Genomic DNA, 21,418 nt, shown 5'->3' on the forward strand with positions numbered 1-21,418 from the left:
GCCAACGGAACAGATGGCGCTAGTTGTCGATGTCCCGAATTTCTGGACATGAGTTTATTCCGACATCACAGGAGACATTACAAAAGTCACAACAGTAATGCTTTGGGGCGAAAGCAAAAAGCCATTAACCCATATATGTCCAAACTCAGAAAAAATGACAAAAGAAATATTTTTTTTTTCACAAATAGTGTACTTCTATCTTCAAAAGACAGCACAAGTTCTTTATTTACTGCCCGGTAAACGCAACACTGTTTGCAAGCCGTCCTATACATATAGGACACTGGTTATTAGGGGTGCTATGTGCGGGTGTGGTAAGCTTTGAAACATTTCACGCGCACACCGACATTGCACTTCTTCTCCGTGACGTCTTTCGTACAAAGCACGCGTTTGCCCGGAGAAGCGGTTGGCACGCGGCAGCATGAAAAGAAAGCAATGTCTAGGCTTGCACACATTGAGAATGAGGCGTGGTTGGTGTGCTGTTGGTTGTGAGAATCGAGCGCGCCCTCCCGTTTGGCGCCTCGTTCCCCAGCTAACACGTGTGCTTGTCCCGCGCGGCTCGAGTGCCGGGAACCGTCGTTATTCGGCGACATGGCTACCGTGGCTACGCCGCCAGGCCTTTCTGCTTGGTGCGAGCCATGCGTTGGTCTTCCCCGCACAATCCACGCGTACGGACATGCCCGGAGCATGCTCGCGCGACCACGCTAGCCTACGTCACTGCGCAACGCCTGTCGCCATTGGCCGCCAGTGACAATCCCCTCTCCCTTGAGCTCGTTTCTGTGTGGCGCTGGCTCGCCGCGGGAGATGCTCGCACGCCTGCAACGATGTAGTCACGCGCTGCAATTGCAGGCGGCTTTTCGTTCGCGCGCTTGGGTGGTTGCCCCTAGAGCGCTGCACCGGCTCGGGCCTACCCGCAATCCCAGGCCCGGCCCGGCCCACGGGCCGGGCCGGCTAAAGTAGTTTTCACGGCGGGCCCTGGCCGGGCTCGGGCCTGAGGCTCCGGGCTGAGGGCCGCGCCCGGGTTTGAGGTGGCGGGCTAGGGTCTGGCCGGGCTTGGATCGGTTTATACTGATAATGTGTACTCTGAGAACTCGAATGTCATTCATCTTACAATTATGAGTTTAATAAAGGGGCTATGACAGCCAATTTTCCATCATAATCTGTGTTATGTGGATTAATCCTTGTGCGTTGACAAATAAGCTGGCGAAATTTTAGCGCATTTCGTCGAGCACTTAATTTATAATCGAATATATTTATAAACAGCCGAGCGTTCCGAGAGTCAGGCAACACTGGTGCCCTCGCGAGCCGTGACGTAACAAGGAGCCAGCTGTGCAAACCTCTGCATTGCGGCGAACGATATTGTTCCGAGGTCAGCTGCACGTGATATCGAGATATTTGAGCTTTCTTCAGCTTGGCACTGAAATTGAACGATTTCCAGTGGCTGAATTTTTGGTAGAAGACGAAGGCTCCGTTCCGTCTGCACGTGACGTCACACGCACCATAGCAAAATGGCGGTCGCCGGCCGTGCGCGGGCTTTACAGCCGGCGACTTCTAGGTCTTGTTTTGCACTGAAATAGTCTTTTACGGCCCACTTTTGAAATCCGTATAGGCATAATAGACCCTCTGCTTCTAGTTTTCGCTGACAACCACAAATCTTTGGGCGACCTTGTCATGGCCCCTTTAATTGAGGAGCAAATCAAGGTCAAAGTTCCATTTTTAAATTTCGCCCTGAAAACACCGCGCGTGACGTCACAGATTTGACTGTATTTGTCGTATTTCGGGGACTTTCGCTCAACGAAATTTCCGGAAACTTAGTATGTTAAGTTTATTGCGCCCGCACAAGTCAATGTACTTCATTTTCTATGACGTCACGGCGGGCCCGGGCCGGGCATTCTTCATAATCTATGACGTCACGGCGTCTGCTGCGCGAATTTCAAGGTGGCGTCGCCCTCCGCATTTTCTTATTGAGCGTTTTTATCGCTAACCAAGAGTCTTGTCGCAGCGAGCGTCGTGATTTCGGAATTGTAAAAGAGTAATCTACTGATAATAGAAAAATCGTTTTTCTCTTCAATGCCCCTTTAAGTTAGTTCCACATACTCTTCAAAATTTTGAATTTCGTAATATACATTCCTAATATACTCTTAAGCTATAGTTCCACATACGTTGTGCATGCATATACGTTTCACATTTTATCTAAAAAAGCGCTTTTCTTTATGTGGGGGCAATCTATTTGGAGAAGCTTTATGACAGACAAGCAAATCAACTTTTTTTTACTTCTTGCATATGGGGCTACTTGATTTATCGAGCTAAATGTAAATAGACCGGGCGCTTACATAATCAACATATCGCTATTCTGTGCTTTATTTGCATTCGTAATTATTTTATATCCCAAACGTTATTCTGTAATCGCAGAAATGAATGTAGTATAATAAATTGATACCCTTAACTTATCATCGCAAGGGCGATCACAGAGCTCCGAAGCGGAGAAACGTAGTTGAAAGTTTCAGCTTTAAACAAAAGGACTGCACGAAGTCTGGCGATATAGCATTCCTATAAAGACCCCTTCTCTATTCGTGGTTCCGTGACGGCTTCCAGTGGTTATATGACACGAGATGGACATGCACAGCCTAATGTTTGTGCCCACATTGTTAACTTCTGAGCTTTCGTCTTGTTCCGCTATACCAGGGGTCTCAAACTCAACCCAGCTAACGGGCCGCTTTCCTGAAAATTTCTCCCTCAGGGGAAAGTACAGTGACGAAGATAACAGCGGGGGAAGAGGGGAGGGGGAATGGGGAAGATTGGTCTCCCAAATGTCAGCTAGCGTTGCCACTTGAAATAACTTTTCCATATCTCATGTATGGGTCATTTCTGAAGAATATTTGGCGGCAGAATTCCAACATATGGATACCTATCTCCAAAATGACTGAAATCTGGACGCCGATTCTGAAATGTAGAGTTTTGTTTCATGGTTACGTATCAACAAATGGTGGCCGCAGGGAGTGCCTCACGAAAAAAAAAATGATTTAGCCCTGTCATGCACATAGGTCGGCCAGAAATGTGTTGCTCACTCAGACTTACTCATGAAATATATTTTGTCCTTGGGGCTCACTCGCACTCAGACTCACCAAAGTTGTCCTCAACCGTACTCACTGAGACTCAAATTTTCTCAACCGGACTCACACGGGCTCCGACTCACCTAAATATTGCTCACTTGGACTCACTGAGACTCAGACTCGCGGCTCGATCTGAGTTTCAGTTCGTCGACGCATGAGTTCGTTAGCGTATAATTAGATTTTGCGATCAGGATGTCAATGCACTTAAAGGAGCACTGACATCAAATTTACGCATGTCAAGATTTTTGCATCCACGAGTAGTTATCTACCCCCTAGTAGCGATTCGCGACCGAAAATGCAACTGAGGGACGAATAGCTATCTGCTTTATTGATTTATATCACCGGTATCAACACGATTCAGAACGGCCTGCAAGCCCGCCATTTTTTAGCGCTCGCAGCGCTCCCTCGCGGTCAATTCCAGACCGCGCCCCAGTTTACCACTTGTCCAGAGAAAGGAGTGACGTGAGGATCAGCTGCTCAGCTAACGTTTCGTCTGCTAGGCGAGCACGTTCAGTCATGCCTTGTCACCAGCGTCGCCGTCGTCGCCGTCAAAAGTATCGACTTGCGTTGAAGACGACATTCTGGAACTTAGAATCACCGCGATACGCGACGTCGCGAATCATTTTCGCTTCGACCCTTTGCAAAACAGCGATTCAGAAATGTACGCCGTTCCAAGCAGCAACGAGGAGGTGCCCGGGGACGCACGCTTGGGCCATACTCGCTGGTGTGTCTCAATTAGCTGTATCAGAGAATTTTAGCGTGCACGGCATTCCGGTATACGCAAAGGGTCTATGGAATATCGGCATAGCGAATGCACACCAGCGGAGAAATAGAATACGATAGTTTCTACAATAACATTCTGTGCTTGCCAGGTTCTTCTTTGCGCCGCCAGATGGCCCCACCTATCCGCCCTCTCACGGTTACGGCTGCAGTAACCCGGTATTACGCTAGCGCAAGGAAGTCCACGGACGAACTAACATTCACTATTAACGCTACATGCGTGTTACTTGTTAGCGATGTTATTTATCTATAGGCTACTCCACTTTGATAGCTTGTGGCCGTGTTGGCGTGTACCGTACGTGTAATGTTGTTGGCGTGTACCGTACGGCAGAAGTAATATTGAACATGCGCGGCTTACATTGGAAGCATATCACATCAGGAAAAGGGGAGATGATTGTATCAGTGACACCTCTATTTCTTTGTACTCATCAGAATATGAATTTATGCGTGCGCATTTTGGTTAGTCATCTGTGTTTTTACGGTTGCAACACGACGCTACGCGTGCGCATGCAAGGGTTGTGGGTGTGGCGTATCTTGTTTTAATATATAATGTTGTTACGTATGCAATACGAAGCTACGTGTGCGCATGCAATGATTGTGGTTGCGGCATATATATGCGATTCTGTGAGAAGAATAAAGCAGTTGTTAGTAAGCGCGAGTCCTTGTCTTTCTTGTCTTCGTGGTCCGTCTTCATATGCGCTGAAGTTCTGTTCCTAAATGCTACGTACCAACTAGGCGCAACAATAGTTTTACTGAAGTTTTACTGTGTAATGAAACGCCACGCAATTTCCGCTTTTTATGCGCCTCGACGAGCAGGTCCGCACAACGGAGCGGTTCCCCGACATGCCGGCTCGTAGTCGCTCCGATTGATCGCACTCGCGCTGTGGAGCACACGACAATTTGTCGATGCGACACGATGAATCGCAAGCGCGGATGGGGACAGCAAGGAGAGCCACTGGCTGGGAGTGAGAGCGTCGCCTGGCGTCGGCGCCACAATAAATACACTCAGATCGGCGACGTCACTGTTACTAGTGTATCGTCACTCAGGATGGTATTTGCGGAATGTATCACACCTTACACGTAGCACTAGTGTCGATCTCGCAGCGGGATCAATCTTCCGTTGAGCTTTTGTACGCTGTTTGCCCTCGAAATAAAATTACTTCCACGCGACGGACGCCATTCAAATTTGGCCAAGAAGAACTATGCATACCGAGCAATCGAATGAATTGCACATCTCGACTTTAAAATTTGATGTCAGTGCTCCTTTAAACGCCAATATCTCGCATAATCGGTGCTGTGCAATGTTCATTTTGATCTACCTTCACATACGAGCTATTAGTGATGGCAATCCAGTAAGGACATTTTTATTGAAAGATATGACTCACGCGAGATAATTTTATCAAGACCTTTCTTTGCACAATGTTACAGGGGAGAGGGAGGGGTCAAGGCACGCCTCTGATCAATAAATATTGAGCTGGCGTATGAACGCTAGTGCGTTGAAGCATCTGTGACTAGAAATGAGTATCAACGTGAGCCGTCATAAGGCTGATAGTAATGCTGAAGTTGAGTAGTTAACTCATGCCTGTGTAGCTTAAGAGCGTACCTAAAAAGAAAAAAAAATCACAGCATATCCACGGAGTGAATGATGATGAGTGGGCGAAGCTGCGGAGGTTCATCGGTAAACCGTGAATCTTCCGTGAATTCTGCCCAGTACATCATCACCGACGTGAGATCGGGCGCGTTTATACTAAAGGTTCGATGAGTTATGACGACTTGCAGCGCACTTTAATTTTACATTACGCTGTGAATTTTCATTGTTTAGAAAACCATTGCTTAGAAAACATCTGGCGTCTTTCGTTAAGCAGCTGGCGTCTTTTCGTTTTGCTTTAGAAACATCTGGCGTTCTTCCGTTTTGCTTTTACAAAACATCTGGCGTCTTTCGTTGGTTTATTTCATCAATCAACGGCGTTTTGAACAAAATTTTTATTGTTTAATCACGCACAGGAGAAATCTCACCAGGCACTACCTTGGAGGTAAAGAATGGCTGCTAATGGGAATGAGAGACAGAAGAAGTCGGCTTTTAGCTAACGCTGCGAATTTTTTATTGTTCAACAACGCACAGGAGAAATCTCCCACCGGCACCACCTTGCAGGTCAAAGCGTAAGACTGGTTACATACTACGCTACGAGGGACGAACGGGTGCCGCTATAAGGAGCTTCGCCCCTAAAACACAGCATATCCATGGAGTGCATGATGATGAGTGGGCGAAGCTGCGGAGGTTCATCGGTAAACCGTGAATCTTCCGTGAATTATGCCCAGTACATCATCACCGACGTGAGATCGGGCGCGTTTATACTAAAGGTTCGATGAGAGTTATGACGACTTGCAGCTCACCTTAATTTTACATGTACGCTGTGAATTTTCATTGTTTAGAAAACCATTGCTTTAGAAGACATCTGGCGTCTTTCGTTAAGCAGCTGGCGTCCTTTCGTTTTGCTTTAGAAACATCTGGCGTCTTTTCGTTGGTTTATTTCATCAATCAACGGCGTTTTGAACAAAATTTTTATTGTTTATTCACGCACAGGAGAAATCTCACCAGGCACTACCTTGGAGGTAAACAATGGCTGCTAATGGGAATGAGAGACAGAGGAAGTCGGCTTTTAGCTAACACTTACACTTCTACTTCTAGTAACGTTTCCTACTGGAACATGCCAATGGCTGCTAATCGGGCATGAGAGACAGAAGAATTCGGCTTTTAGTTAACGCGCACGCTGCGAATTTTTTATTGTTCAACAACGCACAGGAGAAATCTCCCACCGGCACCACCTTGGAGGTCAAGATCTGGTACTAGCGTTACGACTGGTTACGCACTACGAGGGACGAATGGGTGCCGCTTTAAGGAGCTTCGCCCCTAAAAGAAAAGGTGGGACGAAGACAGTCATGTGCGGGCCGCGTGTTTTGAGACCCCTGAGCTATATAGTGCGAGAGCTACATGATACTGCCGCAACAGCGTTGGAATGTGCAGGAATAGCATATGTCCATTAAACAAGGCGTGGGGCAAAGTATATTCGCTTGACGAAATATCTCGCTTGAAAAGAGACAATTACGAATTCCGTGCCGGATGATGCCCCTTTGTTTCGAACCATATGCATCCAATGAGTAAGTGTCAAGAAGCTTATTCGCGCCTTTATTACAAAACTGGAACGAACCCCGAAAATAGATAGAAATCGCTTCGTTAACAGCGCATAGAACGATTAGGAAGGGACGAGAGAACAGAGGCAAAGAGCGCTCTTTACCTCTGTTGTCTCGTCCATTCCTAATCGTGCTATGCGCTGTTAACATTTTGAAATGAATCCGCACCAACTTGCCCAAGCGTCAACCCTTGCAAACTACGCTTCGTCTACCTTCTGCCCAGGGCTGGGCAAAGATACTTTGAAATTGTATCGCGATATGATACAAGATACTCAGGCAAAAAGTATTGAGATACAGATACAAGATACTACCGCAATAATTGTATCCGATACGATACTTGCCAATTATATCTTAAGATACTTCGATACATTCGCAAATTTGTTATCATATATCGATATAATGTAGCAGCAAACGCCAATGCACAAAAATGTCTGCTTGAAATTTATTAACTGTGACCAACCTTGTTTCATTTGAATGAAACGTCTGTTAGTATCCTAAAGGTTTTGTCCTTCTTGCTCAAAGTACATTAGCTCACTTCCGAAATAACTTACTGGGGTTTGTTTAAGCTGCTTAACAGGGTACCTCTTTACAAACTTCGCTGATAGCGGTTCTTTCTTGTTCTTTTGTAATTGATGGGAGTCGCTGCTCAGCTTGCCGACCAGCTAGCGGGTTGCCATCTAATCACAAGAACTTCAATCAGAAGCCTTGTCACGATGGTGCAAACACCGGCGTGGACCTTGTCTGTAAGCCACCGATACGCAATACTGGATCCCCGGACAGGTGTACAGCAGCAACAAAGCTGGTAGCGACATTCTTTATGACGCATAGTGTATAAGTAGAGGACATAAAACAGAAATGGCTGTTCATATTCTACGCATCTTCTAGTGTAAAGCGTTCGTTATCAATATACTCACTAACGAGCAATTTTTGAAAAATTTTTCTTCATTAGAAGAACATGTGCAACGAAGAAACGTCTAAGACGTATTGTATTGTCACGTCGTATAGTGTCGAATATGAAAGCGGCAGTCAAATTCTAGAAACGAAACTCTTAACTGAGCTAACTTGCGCCAAGAAAACTAAGTAACTGAATGTACAAGCAAAGCACGCTGCACCGTGATAGCGGCGATCACATTCGTCGGTCGTCGGTAATCTGGATCAAAGCTTCCAGCGTTATCACTGGAGTTCGCGCAAGCTCCCGATTAAACCAGGCTACTCGCGTCCTGCGCGTAATTTTAACAGAACAATTGGAAAAAATTGCGAAGCTTCTGAAACATTGCGGCGCGGCTTGCGCTGAGTGGTGCTAACAGCTTTTTTTTGCGGTTTAAACCCAATCACACCAAAATAAATAAATATATAAGAGCGCATGGCACTACAGTTGCATAAAGCATCGCAGGACGCCGCCGCTATTCGCTTATTGCCACTTACAGCTCCGATGATCTGGCGACTAGTAATAGTAAAAAAAATCAGGGAGGCCTAAAAAAGAACAAAAAAGAAACTATAAGTAAAATAGACAGGGGTTTCTGTATCAAACATTCACAGTGAATAAGTACAGAAACCCGGTGCAGGTGGGACCACTATTAGCTATGCCAATTAAGGATGAAGTATCGTCAGCTTACCTGTTAAGGTAAGACAATAGAAAATTATTTGCCTATGGGAAATTGCCAGAAAATACTAGTTGGGACGCTCATGAGAAAAACGGTGCATTTGGTATAAATGTTTCTCGAATCCCCCGTTTAACATCTATAAGATAGCTCCTAATAATTTCCATTATTATAATGCAAACTCAATTTCACTATTTTATTAAGCGGCAAAGTAGAATGGTTTGTACTGTATACTCAAAGTCCGCCGCGGTGACCTAGTGGTTATGGTGCTCGACTACTGACACGAAGGTCACAGGAACGAATTCTGGCCGCGGCGGACGAATTTCTGATGGAGGCAAAAATCCTTGAGGCCACTGTATTTAGGTTGAGGTGCACGTTGAAAAACCCCAGGTGGTCGACATTTCCGACGCCCTCCACCACGGCGTCTCTCATAATCATAACGTGGTTTGGGGATGTTAAAAACACATATTATTATTACTGTATACTCAAGGCACGCCCACATAACTGTATATTTGTTTTCAAAATCTCCTTGGCAGAACAGTAAATTCAAGAGAAGTATAATGGGGTAAACAGTAGCAAATATAGCGCAGACATTTAAAAGTAGCAACAAAGCAGAGAGCTTCTTTTGGCTTTACAAAAGAGATATTGCAGCGACAACACCGGAAAAAGCAATAGAGACCGAGATAATGTATCATATCCAAAAGAAGCGCAGATAAGAAAGCGTTTGTGCTAACAATCAAATTATGATTTCAAAAACTCTTTGAAAAAAGATAGCAGGAAGAAAAACATACGGTATACACTGAAATATCTTTTGCTAGGCAAAGGCTAATGGATCGAGCGTCGGTATCGGTCGAGCTATAGTTCTTATAACATTATCTGCATATAAGCCAATGTCATCGTATGTAAGGCAAACTTACATCCACGAAGTCCTTCAAGTCGCTGGTGTGTGAAAGCCACGAGATGCGAAACAACTCCGTTCTTGCATTCTTCAGATTTCTTAACGAAGCACCACGCAAGAGAATCTTCTATAACGACACGAAAGCGGCATAAGAAGTTCCGTGACAGACGCTGTGCTCATTAGAGTGCGCGGCACAGGACCGTGGCTAAGAGAAAGTGTCATGGAACTGACACAAATAAAACAAAAAAAATTCAAGAAACCAAGAACTACGTGGGCTGGGTGTAGACGTTCGCGCGCGTGTTTGTGTCGAGACTGCGCGAGCGCTGCCACTTGACTCTGTTCCACCGATAGGGACGCGCAAACCTCATCACCTGCCCTCACTAGCCCTTTCAGCCCTGGATTTTTTATTTTGGTCGGGGAATGTTTTTGTGCGTGTTTTCCTAATAGTTATGACCTCAGAAGACCAAAAATGAAAAATTGAGCCAGTGGTGCAAGTATTAATGGATTTACAGACATGACGTCAAATTAGGTCATCAGGGCTCAGCGATTGCCAAATGACAAAAATGGCATCTTTTTTCCTGCTATTCACTAGAGTACACATAATGTGAACCACGTCTCATTTTTCAGTGTGGTACTCATTGAAACAGCTTCGGTACGTCGATCCGAAAATGGCGCTTACCCGCCTCAGCTGACCTGCCTCGCCGTCACCCATGACTTCGGTCAAGCTTCTTCTTCTTTGCGGCTCCCAGCTCCGCAAGCGTGTCACGATTTTGGTGTCAATCGCAGTGGGGATGATTGAAGAAGTATTCCCCCAAAAATCGGCAGTTTTGGTTTCATTTCCGAAGTGCTGGGGCAATTTTTGTGTGATGGTGTCAATTGACACCGCCAGGGCCGAAAGGGCTAGAGGACTCTGGCAGAAAGATAAATTTATGTCGCTGCCCGTAGTTTTATTCAGGTAGATTGGTGGCGCCAGTAGCAGCTTCAGAAGCGGAGTTCAGCCAGCAATAAATGTTTCGCACGGTGATGTTGCGATAGCAGTATCTTGTATCTTAAGGTACACGATACATTATTGAATGTATCCGAAATACAGATACAGATACTTGTTTTGCGAGACGTATCGCGATGCAGATACAAGATACCCAAAGAGTATCTAAGATAGTATCTAACATACATGTATCTTCGATACTGCCCAGCACTGCTTCTGCCAGTGTTACCCGCGTAATCCAATGACCACCTTCTGCCAGTACAACATCGTTAAGAAGGCATAAACCATTAAAATATGTAAAAAAATATAGCACGGAGCAAACCGCGCATAACATACACTGCTGAAAACTACAAGGAGAAGCCCTCAAAGAGGAGTTATATAGATGACATTGAAGAGTGACATGACGTTCGAGAACAAGAGAAATAAAGGGATGAGCTGGACAGCCATGTTCATTCTGCAGAGGTTCAAAAATATATTCTAAATTTGCTCCAGTGGTGGAAGATAAGAACAACGACTGCCGACGCCTTCATAATTTGCAAAGCAGATGTGCGCCCTTGCGGCTAGCGCTAGCAGTGCGAGAAACTTTAGCGCGGCAGGATATGTGATGCAACAGCGATTGTACTTAAGGCCGCAATCTGTTGACAATTTCATTTTTTTGTACAATACCATGTGAACAAATAAACTATAAAATATGCCACAAAAACTTATAGACTGCATATACCTTGGATGTATGAAAATATTGCTTTGATAAATAGTTTTGTCTTCCTTTTGGCTGCATACACGTATTTCTAAAAGAATACGTGGAGCAGCGGGTCACTATATTTTTTATATATAGGTTTGTGTATTTAGAACAACGTAAAAAATTTGGCTTTTTTCCTCCATTTCTCTTCCTGTGGCAAGGTGCTACTATGTTGAAGACGGGTGATACATGTCCAGAAGGGTGCACGATCGGTTTGTCGTCGGAGCATGCTTTAAACTTCAGCAGATAGTGCTATAAAAACAGAGTGAAGAGGGCGTTCTGTTCTCTGTCTCCTCTGTTTTTATTGCGCTCCCTATCGGAACCAAACATATGCTGCAAATCACTTCACTTGCTACTATATTATCTGCTACAAAGCTCCCTTGATGATCCGCATTGTATTTGCAGCAAAAAATAGGTTCAGTATACCACTGCTCAACGAAACATTCATTGTACCCAGCATGTACGCTCAACTGTTTTCACCGTGAGCCCCTTTTTACAAGAAATTACCGTGGATTCCGTATAATTGTTAACGAAACATGCGCCGACAAAGCGTAGATATTTGCCACTTAAAAAAACCTTGCTGTCGATTCCATGCTCGGTCAACACCACCTAGATTAGTGGCTCGGGCCCCTGTCGGGCACGATTTGCGGTCGGGCCGGGCCAGGCCAGGTAGGCGAAATTTTTTCTCGGGTTGGGGCCGGGCCCGGGTCTCGCTTTGAGTCACCGGGCCGGGTCCGGGCGGGTAAACTTGAAATAGTTCCGGGCCGGGCCGGGGCCGTAAATCACGGCCCGTGCAGTGCTCTAGTTCCCCCTTTTGTGTGGTAACACTAGCGCCTCAGGCAAGTGTCCCCGGTCGGTCTTGCGGAGTTACCCTGACGGCCCGCAAACCCGTGAGTGTCGCATTGTGCTGCAACTTGGGTTAATGCACCCGTGTTTGTTGACGTTCTGGCTCGAGTGCCTTTTCTGCGCCGTGCCGGAGAGTCGGCGAACCCGGCCGTAGCGTCATTGTTCGCTGCGGCAGTGAAGAACGTCGCGTCCCTTCCCGGTCGCCTCGTAAGGTAAGCTTCGTGCAAAACCTGCCTCCACATAACTGGCGCCCAACTTGGTTTCGGCATGGCATCAGGGCAGTGTCCCTCGAGGCGCTCGTTCCTGCTAGATACCGTGGTGACGGACTTGATCTCCTTCGATGCGGACGAAGCCGACAGCACGAGGTAGGCTTGCCTTCGCGGCCCTCTGTTTTCGGCCACCGCGAGAGATACCGTCTTCGGGACTTCCTTTGGTGATAAACGCTCGAATGTGGACCGCAATCCTAGCCTAGCCAGTTTCGGGTTTTCTCAGCTGCTCGAGACACACACGGAGCACGTGCTTTCGGGCCCCTTCAACGCGTCGTCTCCGCTCGCTGGCCTTCCTTTGTTAGCAGCGCAGCTGAGTGCCCAAACAGCCGCACCGGCGCCTTCCTACCTGGTGGCCACATGGTGCTGGCATTCACACGCTCGCTGGCCCATCATTGTCACGGGCGTAAAGGGTTGACAGTGTCGTCCGCGAGCCAGCTGGTATAGGCGACACCGTCGCCGGTTTTGTGACGACCATTTTCCGCATACATGCTCGGGCGACGCTTTCGGCAAATATGAGCCACCGTGCTCCGTCGTCGATCCGTTTGCCCGTCGCGTGAGGCATCATGCATCCGTCGGTGTGGAAAACCCTACTCCACTCTGTGCCATTTATTGGCCCTTTGGGTCAGGCGTGCATGGCGGAGAACATGCGCGTGACCCTCCAACGCCGATGCCTGCCTCGGAGCCGCTGCACACAACTGCGGTACAGCTCCAGGCAAAACATCGCCTTCCATCTCGCGAGCAGCACCGCTTTTCGTGCGGCGCTTCGCGGTTGGTGGTGCGCCGGGAGAGTCGGCGCGCCGACAGCGCATTGTGCATCTCCCTGTTCTTTCGGTGCCCGTGCTTCTCGTTCGCGACTTTCTCGCGCGCACGGGTATCGTGAATGGCTTCCCAAGCGGTGGTTACAGGGTCGTCCCTTTCGGCGCCCTACAACCATTTGACACCCTCGCAGTGGCTACCGCTGCCTTTAAGCACGGCACGCCACACGACATTTCGCTCGCCGGAAGCTTGACTGCTCTGTGAACGGAGTGCCATTGGTGGAGGAAACGGACCCCATGGTACTCTTCTGCCTTAAGCGCTTGCGCGAGCCCTCGGGCCGCCTCGCGCGCTCGACGTTGACCTTGCAGCGATAAAATTTTGTTGTGCGCTACCGGAAAGGGAGTTCAAACGTCGTGGCTCACGCCTTGCCGCGTGCCTCAGTTTCGGCGTGACACTTCTGTCTGCTACTGCCGAGAGCAATCGCACCGAGTAGACACTGGCGCCTATGGCTCCACTGGGTCGAAAGGCGCGAACCCCGACGGTAAAGTGACTTTCGAGTCGATCGACTCGGGTGAGCACGTCACTTCAGCCGGTATCCTCTTCAGCAGAGAAGAACTACCAAAGGCACAGCAGTGCGATTCGTTTTTGTCAACGCAACGTCGACGGGCTTCAAGAGCCGTGCTCCCAAGGAGCGGGCGCGTACTGTCAGGCTGGTATTGCTGTCGGCGTCGTGTGCCGTTTACGCAGGCTGGTATTGCTGCGGCCACGTTGGATTTGCATCTGTTTGTCGCCGGCGGAGTTTCTCCTGCGCTTCACATCCCACCGAAAGAAGCTCCCTAGGAGTATTTCAAGGTGGGTGTACCCCGCAGTCTGAGGAAAGCCACCCTCGGCTATTTCCACGACTCGCGGTTGACCGGACATTCGAGTGGCCGCAAGACCTTTAAGTTGTGCCGCTCTGCTACCTGGCCATACATTAAACGTGACGCTCATCACTCCACGTGTGGGAATGCGGGAAGTCTCGTGCGGGCAAGCCCCCGGGCCTATGCAGCCGCCCGCGAACTCTTTCGCTGCCGACAGCAGCGACTTGGGAGAGGGGGAGGCGGTCACACAACCGCAGGAAAACCGTAAGGCTGGCCCCAAGTCACGCCACCGGTACAACCTGCGGAAACGCACTTAAGCAACCTTTCTCCCACTAAAAGGTAACAGTACTTTATTCCATACCATGGTAGTGAATGGAGGATAACCGCTAAAGTGCCCGGACACACGTCTGGAAGTGGTGAAGGCCCTCTTGGTCAAAAATACTCTGACGTGTTGTCCAAGCTATAACCTGGCAAGCGCCCCCTTTGTTGGGCTGCACTGTCAGGCAGGCACCCTTTTCGTCAAGCCGGCTATGCCGGGGGCACTTTTGTCCACTCCTACTTCGCCCGGTCGTCTCCATGCGCCTGGCTCTACCGGGCCGCCAACCTGTTGCTGGACCTGTGACCTGCCGTTCCCTGGTCATCCCAGCGGTGGCCTGCTTCGTGCCTTCTGCCCTGCAGCCACCTCCACCCTGCCTTACCCACCGAGCAGCCTCGACATCCGCCTTGGCGCCTGCTCCGCCCACTCAAGCTTTAGCCCCGGCCAGAGCGTGGTCGCTCCGGCTTCCGTTCCTCACCATGGCTGCCTGCTGTTCCGGCCTGCCGTTCCCGAGGCCCCCGTCCCAACGACTTTCGGCTGTTGGCTGCCGCACGAAACTTGCAGCCACGCCTCGTACGTTTCCGGTTGCCAACCTCTCCAGTCCGGCGAACTTCAAGCGGGCTGGCTGTCCGCCTTTGTGCAGCCTTCCCCGTTCCTCCTGGGCTGCGGACCTTCTCCCGGCAGTGGACTCTACCTGGTGGTGGAACTTTTGGTGGGACAATCGGTGTGACTACGGCCGACTTATGGACTCGTACCTTCCGGAAGACAAGCTTCTTTTGGACACTGCCCCGTTGGCCAGTCCCCTTGCGGCTGAGCTGACATTGCCACTTGGTCTCGGACAGCCTCTTTCACAGGCTGGCCTCGGTCTTTCGGGAGGGGGAATGTGGGAATCGAGCGCGCCCTCCCCTTTGGCGCCTCGTTCCCCAGCTAACGCGTGTGCTTGCCCCGCGCGCCTCGAGCGCCGGGAACCGCCGTTATACGGCGACATGGCTACCGTGGCTACGCCGCCAGGACTTTCTGCTTGGTGCGAGCCATGCGTTGGTCTTCCCCGCACGGGCCACGCGTACGGACCTGCCGGGAGCATGCTCGCGCCAACACGCGACCACGCTAGCCTACGTCACTGCGCAACGCCTGTCCTCATTGGCCGCGAGTGACAATCTCCGCTCCCGTGAGCTCGCTTCTGTCTGGCGCTGGCTCGCCGCGGGATTTGCTCGCACGCCTGCAACGAGGTAGCACGCATTGCTATTGCAGGCGGTTTCTCGTTCGCGCGCTTCGGTGGTTCCCCCTTTTGTGTGGTAACCGTGGCGCCGCAGGCAAGTGTACTCGATAAGTCTTGCGGAGTTACCCTGACGGCCCGCAAACCCGTGAGTGTCGCACTGTGCTGGATCTTGGGTTAATAAACCCGCGTTTGTTGACATCCTGCCTCGAGTGCCTTTCCTGCGCCGTGCCTCAGAGTCGACGAACCCGGCCATAGCGACTTTGTTTGCTGCGGCAGTGAAGAACGTCGCATCCCTTCCCGGTCGCCTCGTAGGGTAAGCGCCTCGCAAGCCTATCTCCGCAAGGTGGGGCTAGCCATCAGCTGTAGAAATAGCGATGTTAGAGGGCATCAAAGAAGCGTCCTTATGTAGGACACTGGGCATGCATGGTTTAGGGCTTGACGAATGCTTTCGCACCATTTGAAACCATAGCGACAGCGGCATGACATCATCAATCATTATGCAATATCAAAAACGTGTACATCAGGGTTATGCCGATTTGCATTTTCAAACACACAAACATGCTTAAAAATGAAGCAGTATAAATGGTTTATTGTAAGAAACTGTTTAATGTTAGTGGCAGTAAGTAGCTTGTAGCGGCAGCAGCATCGGCATTGCCAAGAAAAGGACGGAAACGCTCGCTCTTGCACGAGGCAGGTGCCGCTGCCACGAGCCAGCGCGCGCTGGCGTTCGAAAGAGATAAAAAAATACTTCTGATGAAGGCGGTCGTGTCGGGCTCGCTCTCTCTCTGGTAAGGCCGAGACTTCACCGGTCTGTGAGGTTGCCCATCGCCACAGTTTTCGTGACCCGGACGTGATCGTGCCCATAAGTTTCCGTGGCAGAAGCGACCATGGAACAGACTGACGGTACAAGTTCTCAAGACCAGAATCTTCCCGAGCAATGCGGTGAGCCTTCCTGCTCAGCCATCGCTGTCCGCCTTTCTCAGTACTGGGACCACCATCCTTCGGCGTGGATTCTTCAGGCGGAATCACAGTTTCAAGTTGCTGGTATCCGCTCCCAAGCTACTAAGTTCCACTACGCTGTTGCAGCACTCTCGCCCACCGCCATTGATGAAGTAGATGATCTGTTGAGCGACCCGCTGTCGACGAACGCCTACGACGATCTCAAGACGACCCTGCTACAGCGCACGGCAGTTTCACAGCGTTCTCACATACAGCAGCTTCTGTCCGCTGAAGAACTCGGCTACCGACTCCCCAGCCAACTTCGCCGAATGAAGCAGCTGCTCGGAGACAACGCGAGATCCCTCGACGACGCGCTGTTACGCGAGCTGTTTTTACAACAACTGCCGGCTAACGTGCAGATGGTTCTGGCAACAGCTTCTAACATGGACCTCACCGGACTTACCGCGTTGGCCGATATGGTGATGGAAATGGCCACCGCAGCCATCGCAGCCATGACAGCGTCAACTGGTGAGATTGCCACCACGCTGCGAACTCTGCCGTCTTCTTCGACAGCCCAGTCGCCGCTCGACGCCCTGTGTGAGCGTCTCGAACGCATCGTCTCTGCAGCAGAACATCGCCGCGCGTCACCTCGCCGTTCACGCCACCGACGTTTCAGCAAGCCGAGACGGACACCCACTAGCCGTGACGCGTCACCAACGCCTGGCATCCGCTACTACCATCGCCGTTTTAGGAACGACGCTCGTCACTGCCGCCGTCCTTGTGCGTGGCAGGGAAACAGGTCGGCCGACCACTGACGGCGACAAGCGGTCCGGCCCAGCACACAAGTCGCCTCTTCTACCTCACGGACAGAGCCACAGGACAACGTTTCCTAGTCGACACGGGTGCAGACGTAAGCATCATTCCTGCTCAACGCTCCGACCGAAAAACGACACGTGTGTCGTTTTTGCAAGCTGTCAACGGTACCAGGATTCCAGCTTACGCATCACGCTCCGTCATGCTCAATCTTGGCCTCCGACGAGCGTTTCGCTGGATTTTCCTGGTTGCAGATGTCCGGCGCGCCCTCATTGGAGCTGATTTCCTGCAACACTATGGACTCCTTGTCGACGTGAATTACCGTCGTCTTATCGACTCTCTTACCCACCTGACCGTTACCGGCGCCCTTGCAACAACCACATAGCCGATCGCGCCCATATCTTTTATGCTGGAAGAACCTTTCGCCGAGCTCCTCCGTGAGTTTTCCACTTTGACGCGCCAGCCGGACTGGACGCAACCGGTCCAACACGACGTTTGTCATCACATTGTCACCTCCGGCCCTCCGGTGTATTTTCGACCTCGGCGTTTGTCCCCTGAGAAACTCAAGTTTGCCCGCGCGGAGTTCGAGCACATGCTCGCACTCGGGATCACCCGACCTCCTTCTAGCAACTGGGCGTCTCCGCTTCATATGGTGCCGAAGAAGTCTGGGGATTGGCGTCCATGTGGCGATTATTGGGAGCTCAACAACGTCACGGTTCCTGATCGCTACCCGCTTCCGAATATCCAGGACTTCACAGTAGCACTGCACGGTGCGACGATCTTTTCTAAGATCGATCTTGTTCGCGCCTATCATCAACTGCCAGTCCCTGAAGAAGACATCCCGAAGACCGCCATCACCACACCATTTGGTCTTTTTGAATTCCTCCGCATGCCCTTCGGCCTACGGAACGCTGGCCAATCGTTCGAGCGTTTCATCGACTCCGTCACCCGAGGCTTGCCATTCGTTTTTGCCTACATCGACGGCCTCCTTGTCGCAAGTCGTTCTGCTGAAGAACATGTTCAACACCTGCGGTTGTTATTCTCCCGCCTTGCCAGCCACGGAATCGTCATCAACGCCTCAAAAAATGAATTTGGTCGACAGGAACTCGAGTTCCTTGGACACGTAGTCGACGCGAACGGCATTCGACCACCGCCGACCAAAATTCGCGTCGTCGAAGATTTTCCACAACCGACAACGTTCGAAAAGATAAAAATATACTTCTGATCAAGGCGGTCGTGTCGGGCTCGCTCTCTTTCTGGTAAGGCCGAGACTTCGCCGGTCTGTGAGGTCGCCCATCGCCACAAGCTAATCATTTGACGACCATAGTTTGTACGTGTGTAAGAGATTTTCCTGTCGGCTCGTGTGCTATAGGGGCCGGGTATAGGGTGTTAAACACGCTAAATCACTAAGAAAAGAATTGTCATTCTTTCGGAAAGTACGATATCGCTTTTGTTTAAAATGGCATACGGTTCCCTGGCAAGAAGCGAAGCTTAAGCATCACGAAATTGAGTGCCGGGAAGAATGAACTTCCAGGTGATCCTCTTCTCACCCGTGTATGCCGACACATCCTCTTGGGAAAACATCTGGAACAGCTTCTCTAAATCTTTCGGCGTCTTAAACGTTCTTGCATTGTCCGAATAAATTACGCGAGGGAGACCCCTTCGTGCTACAAAGCGTCGTAGACACTTGAGGAAGGCTTCCGATGTCATGCTGGAAACCAGTTCCAGGTGGACTGCACGTGGTGTTGCACATACGAAGAGCGCTATGTAGCATTTTCTCTCCCCGGCTGTAGTCACAACAAAGAGTGGTCCTGCGAAGTCAACTCCAATGACTTCGAATGGGTTCGTCGATGATAAACAATGACGTGCTATAGGAGCAGTTGGAGTGTCGCCTGGGCTAATACTGAAGCGTCTGCACGTATAACAGCCATGTATGACTTTCTTGGCCAATGTTCGTGCCCGGCAGATCCAATACTGATCTCGCAACTGTGACAGAGTGTCTCTCACGCCTACGTGTAGTGTTTCGCAGTGTGCTCGCGTTGTCAATAACGTAGAAAAGTGATGACCGTGCGGGAGGATGACTGGATGCTTTACCTCCTCAGATGCTTCAAGGTGTAACAGGCGCCCACCGACCCGAAGGATGTTGTTGGCATCCAAGAACGGGTTGAGGTCTTTTATGCGAGAGGTTTGCTTTGCAGATGTTCCTTTCGAAATCGAAGTCATCTCTTCTCGGAAGGCTTGTTGCTGTACATGCCTGATCCAATAATTTTCGGCTTCATAGATCTCTTCCACTACTAGAAATCCAGTGTGTGCTGCGTTTGTCTGGCGGCAGCATTTAATGAACCTGAATATCCAGGCTGTGACCCTGAGTAGCTTTCAAATTCTGCTGTAGCTGTCAATGTTCAAGAGCAATGTCGTCGTCGTTTCGCTGGATATCGCAACGTGAACGGCAATCATTTTAGAAGTGATCCTGTCGTCGATGCTGATAGGTTCTGACGGTTGTAGAGGCCATCGGCCTTCTGATTCGCAAAGCCAATCTGGTCCATGTCGCCACGTGCTACTGGACAATAATATATCCATCGAAACCCCACGTGTGAGCAGGTCGGCCGATTTCACCAGTCCCGGACAATATCTCCATATAGAGGGATCTGTTTTAGGGGTGTAGCTCCTCTTAGTCTCACCTTGTCCCATGTCAGACGTAACCGTGGCAGTATCTCCCGAACAGTATAATAAATGGCGCTGTCCCATAGAGATGCATGCAAGCTACAGTTGGGTGAAGATATACTAGATGGCAATGAAGAATTATGCTGTGGCTGATGACGATGAAGAAATATGACAGAGGCCTTTGTTCGAAGCATTCAGCAACCCACTCGTTGCGCAATTCGCATTTTGTGAAGCCTGGTTACAGAATTCGCGTTGTGTGACGGCTGGTTGTTATTTTACTCTTCTACCACACTACATTGCATATGTTAATATGGTTCCTTTCCAACATGAAGCCTGTGTAGGGTCTTTTTGCAAAGCAGTCTCAAGCACAGGCATGGCTCTGAGGTAGAATACTTGGCTCCCACGCGGAAGGCCCAGGTTCGGACCTCGTTCCATCCCGGATATTTTTTCGTAGGTATTTAGTTTTTTTTTTCTTATTTCGCGCAATAGTGGTTATGGACACCGGCGGCGGCGGCGGACAACTAGGACGCCAAGAAACGACCCTTGTTGTGATCTCATAAAGCTTACGCTGTAAAAGTGGGAAATGTTGATTGATGACAAACCTCGTTCTGGACGTCCATCACTTTCACGAACAGACGAAAACATCAAAAAAATTTTGTGCTCGTGTGTTCAAAGACCAACAACAAACCATTGGGGAAATGGAGAATTACCTGGCACAGCTTCGAGCTCGGTTCAGCGAATTTTAACACAATATTTGGGGAAGAGAAGCATCATTCAGAAATGTTTGCTTCGACTTTCGACAAACGTGCAAAGAGATGGCGGTGTGAAAACTTACCACGCTATGAAAAAAAAGGGAATCGTGAGGAAATGCGAATGCATTTCTTGCGCCTAGAGTACACGGCGTAGTAATTTTAATGGGGTAAAAGCTGGACACATCGACGCGCTCAAGTGTCTCCCTTTTGAGCGCCTCTTTCAACGGACGCTTCCTACGTGCATTCGTAATCACCTCAGGGATGTTGCCACCGCCTTCAATGCAGCACAAATGCGCTTTGAACGCGCTGTTTTCAGGCTGTGCCAAGGCAGCACAAACGCTACAAAGGCGTTTCAAACGCACTGCATTGAGGCGGTGGCGCGGGGAGGAGAGAGCGAACGGCGAGAGAAGGAGCGGCCAAGCACTGCACCTACCCTTTCATACACTCTCTCCACACACGCGGGAGCTCCGCCGAGCACCCGCGATGCGAGCGCCCTCAAACGCCAGAGCGCGCTCCTCTCCACTCACTCTCCGCTACTCCGCCCGCACAACCTGCACCGGTTGCTAGGGGCGAGGATAAGCGCGCGCGCCCGCAGCTGTTGCTAGGGGAGAAAGAGTGAGAGCGGAGAGGCGCGCGGACAACGCCGGACGCCTTACATAGCCCGACTAAGAAATGCATT

At 49.9% G+C, this 21,418-nt stretch overlaps 2 protein-coding genes across 3 annotated transcripts in view; one reads left to right on the plus strand and one right to left on the minus strand.

The window, feature by feature from the left end:
- The window catches only part of LOC119395193 (collagen alpha-1(II) chain), a 339,079-nt gene that overhangs the window by 303,642 nt on the left and 14,019 nt on the right, over window positions 1-21,418 (minus strand). The gene's annotated exons all lie outside the window — the stretch shown is intronic.
- LOC125758676 (uncharacterized) lies at window positions 16,459-17,325 on the plus strand. The gene has a single exon (XM_049416115.1). It carries the CDS (start codon window positions 16,459-16,461, stop codon window positions 17,323-17,325), a length of 867 nt encoding a protein of 288 aa, XP_049272072.1.

This window comes from Rhipicephalus sanguineus, chromosome 5 (genome assembly GCF_013339695.2).
Source record: "Rhipicephalus sanguineus isolate Rsan-2018 chromosome 5, BIME_Rsan_1.4, whole genome shotgun sequence".
Classification (NCBI taxonomy): Eukaryota; Metazoa; Arthropoda; class Arachnida; order Ixodida; family Ixodidae; genus Rhipicephalus; species Rhipicephalus sanguineus.

Coding starts and splice junctions, on each gene's coding strand:
- LOC125758676 (XM_049416115.1), top strand. CDS start 16,459: ATGGAACAGACTGACGGTACAAGTTCTCAAGACCAGAATCTTCCCGAG.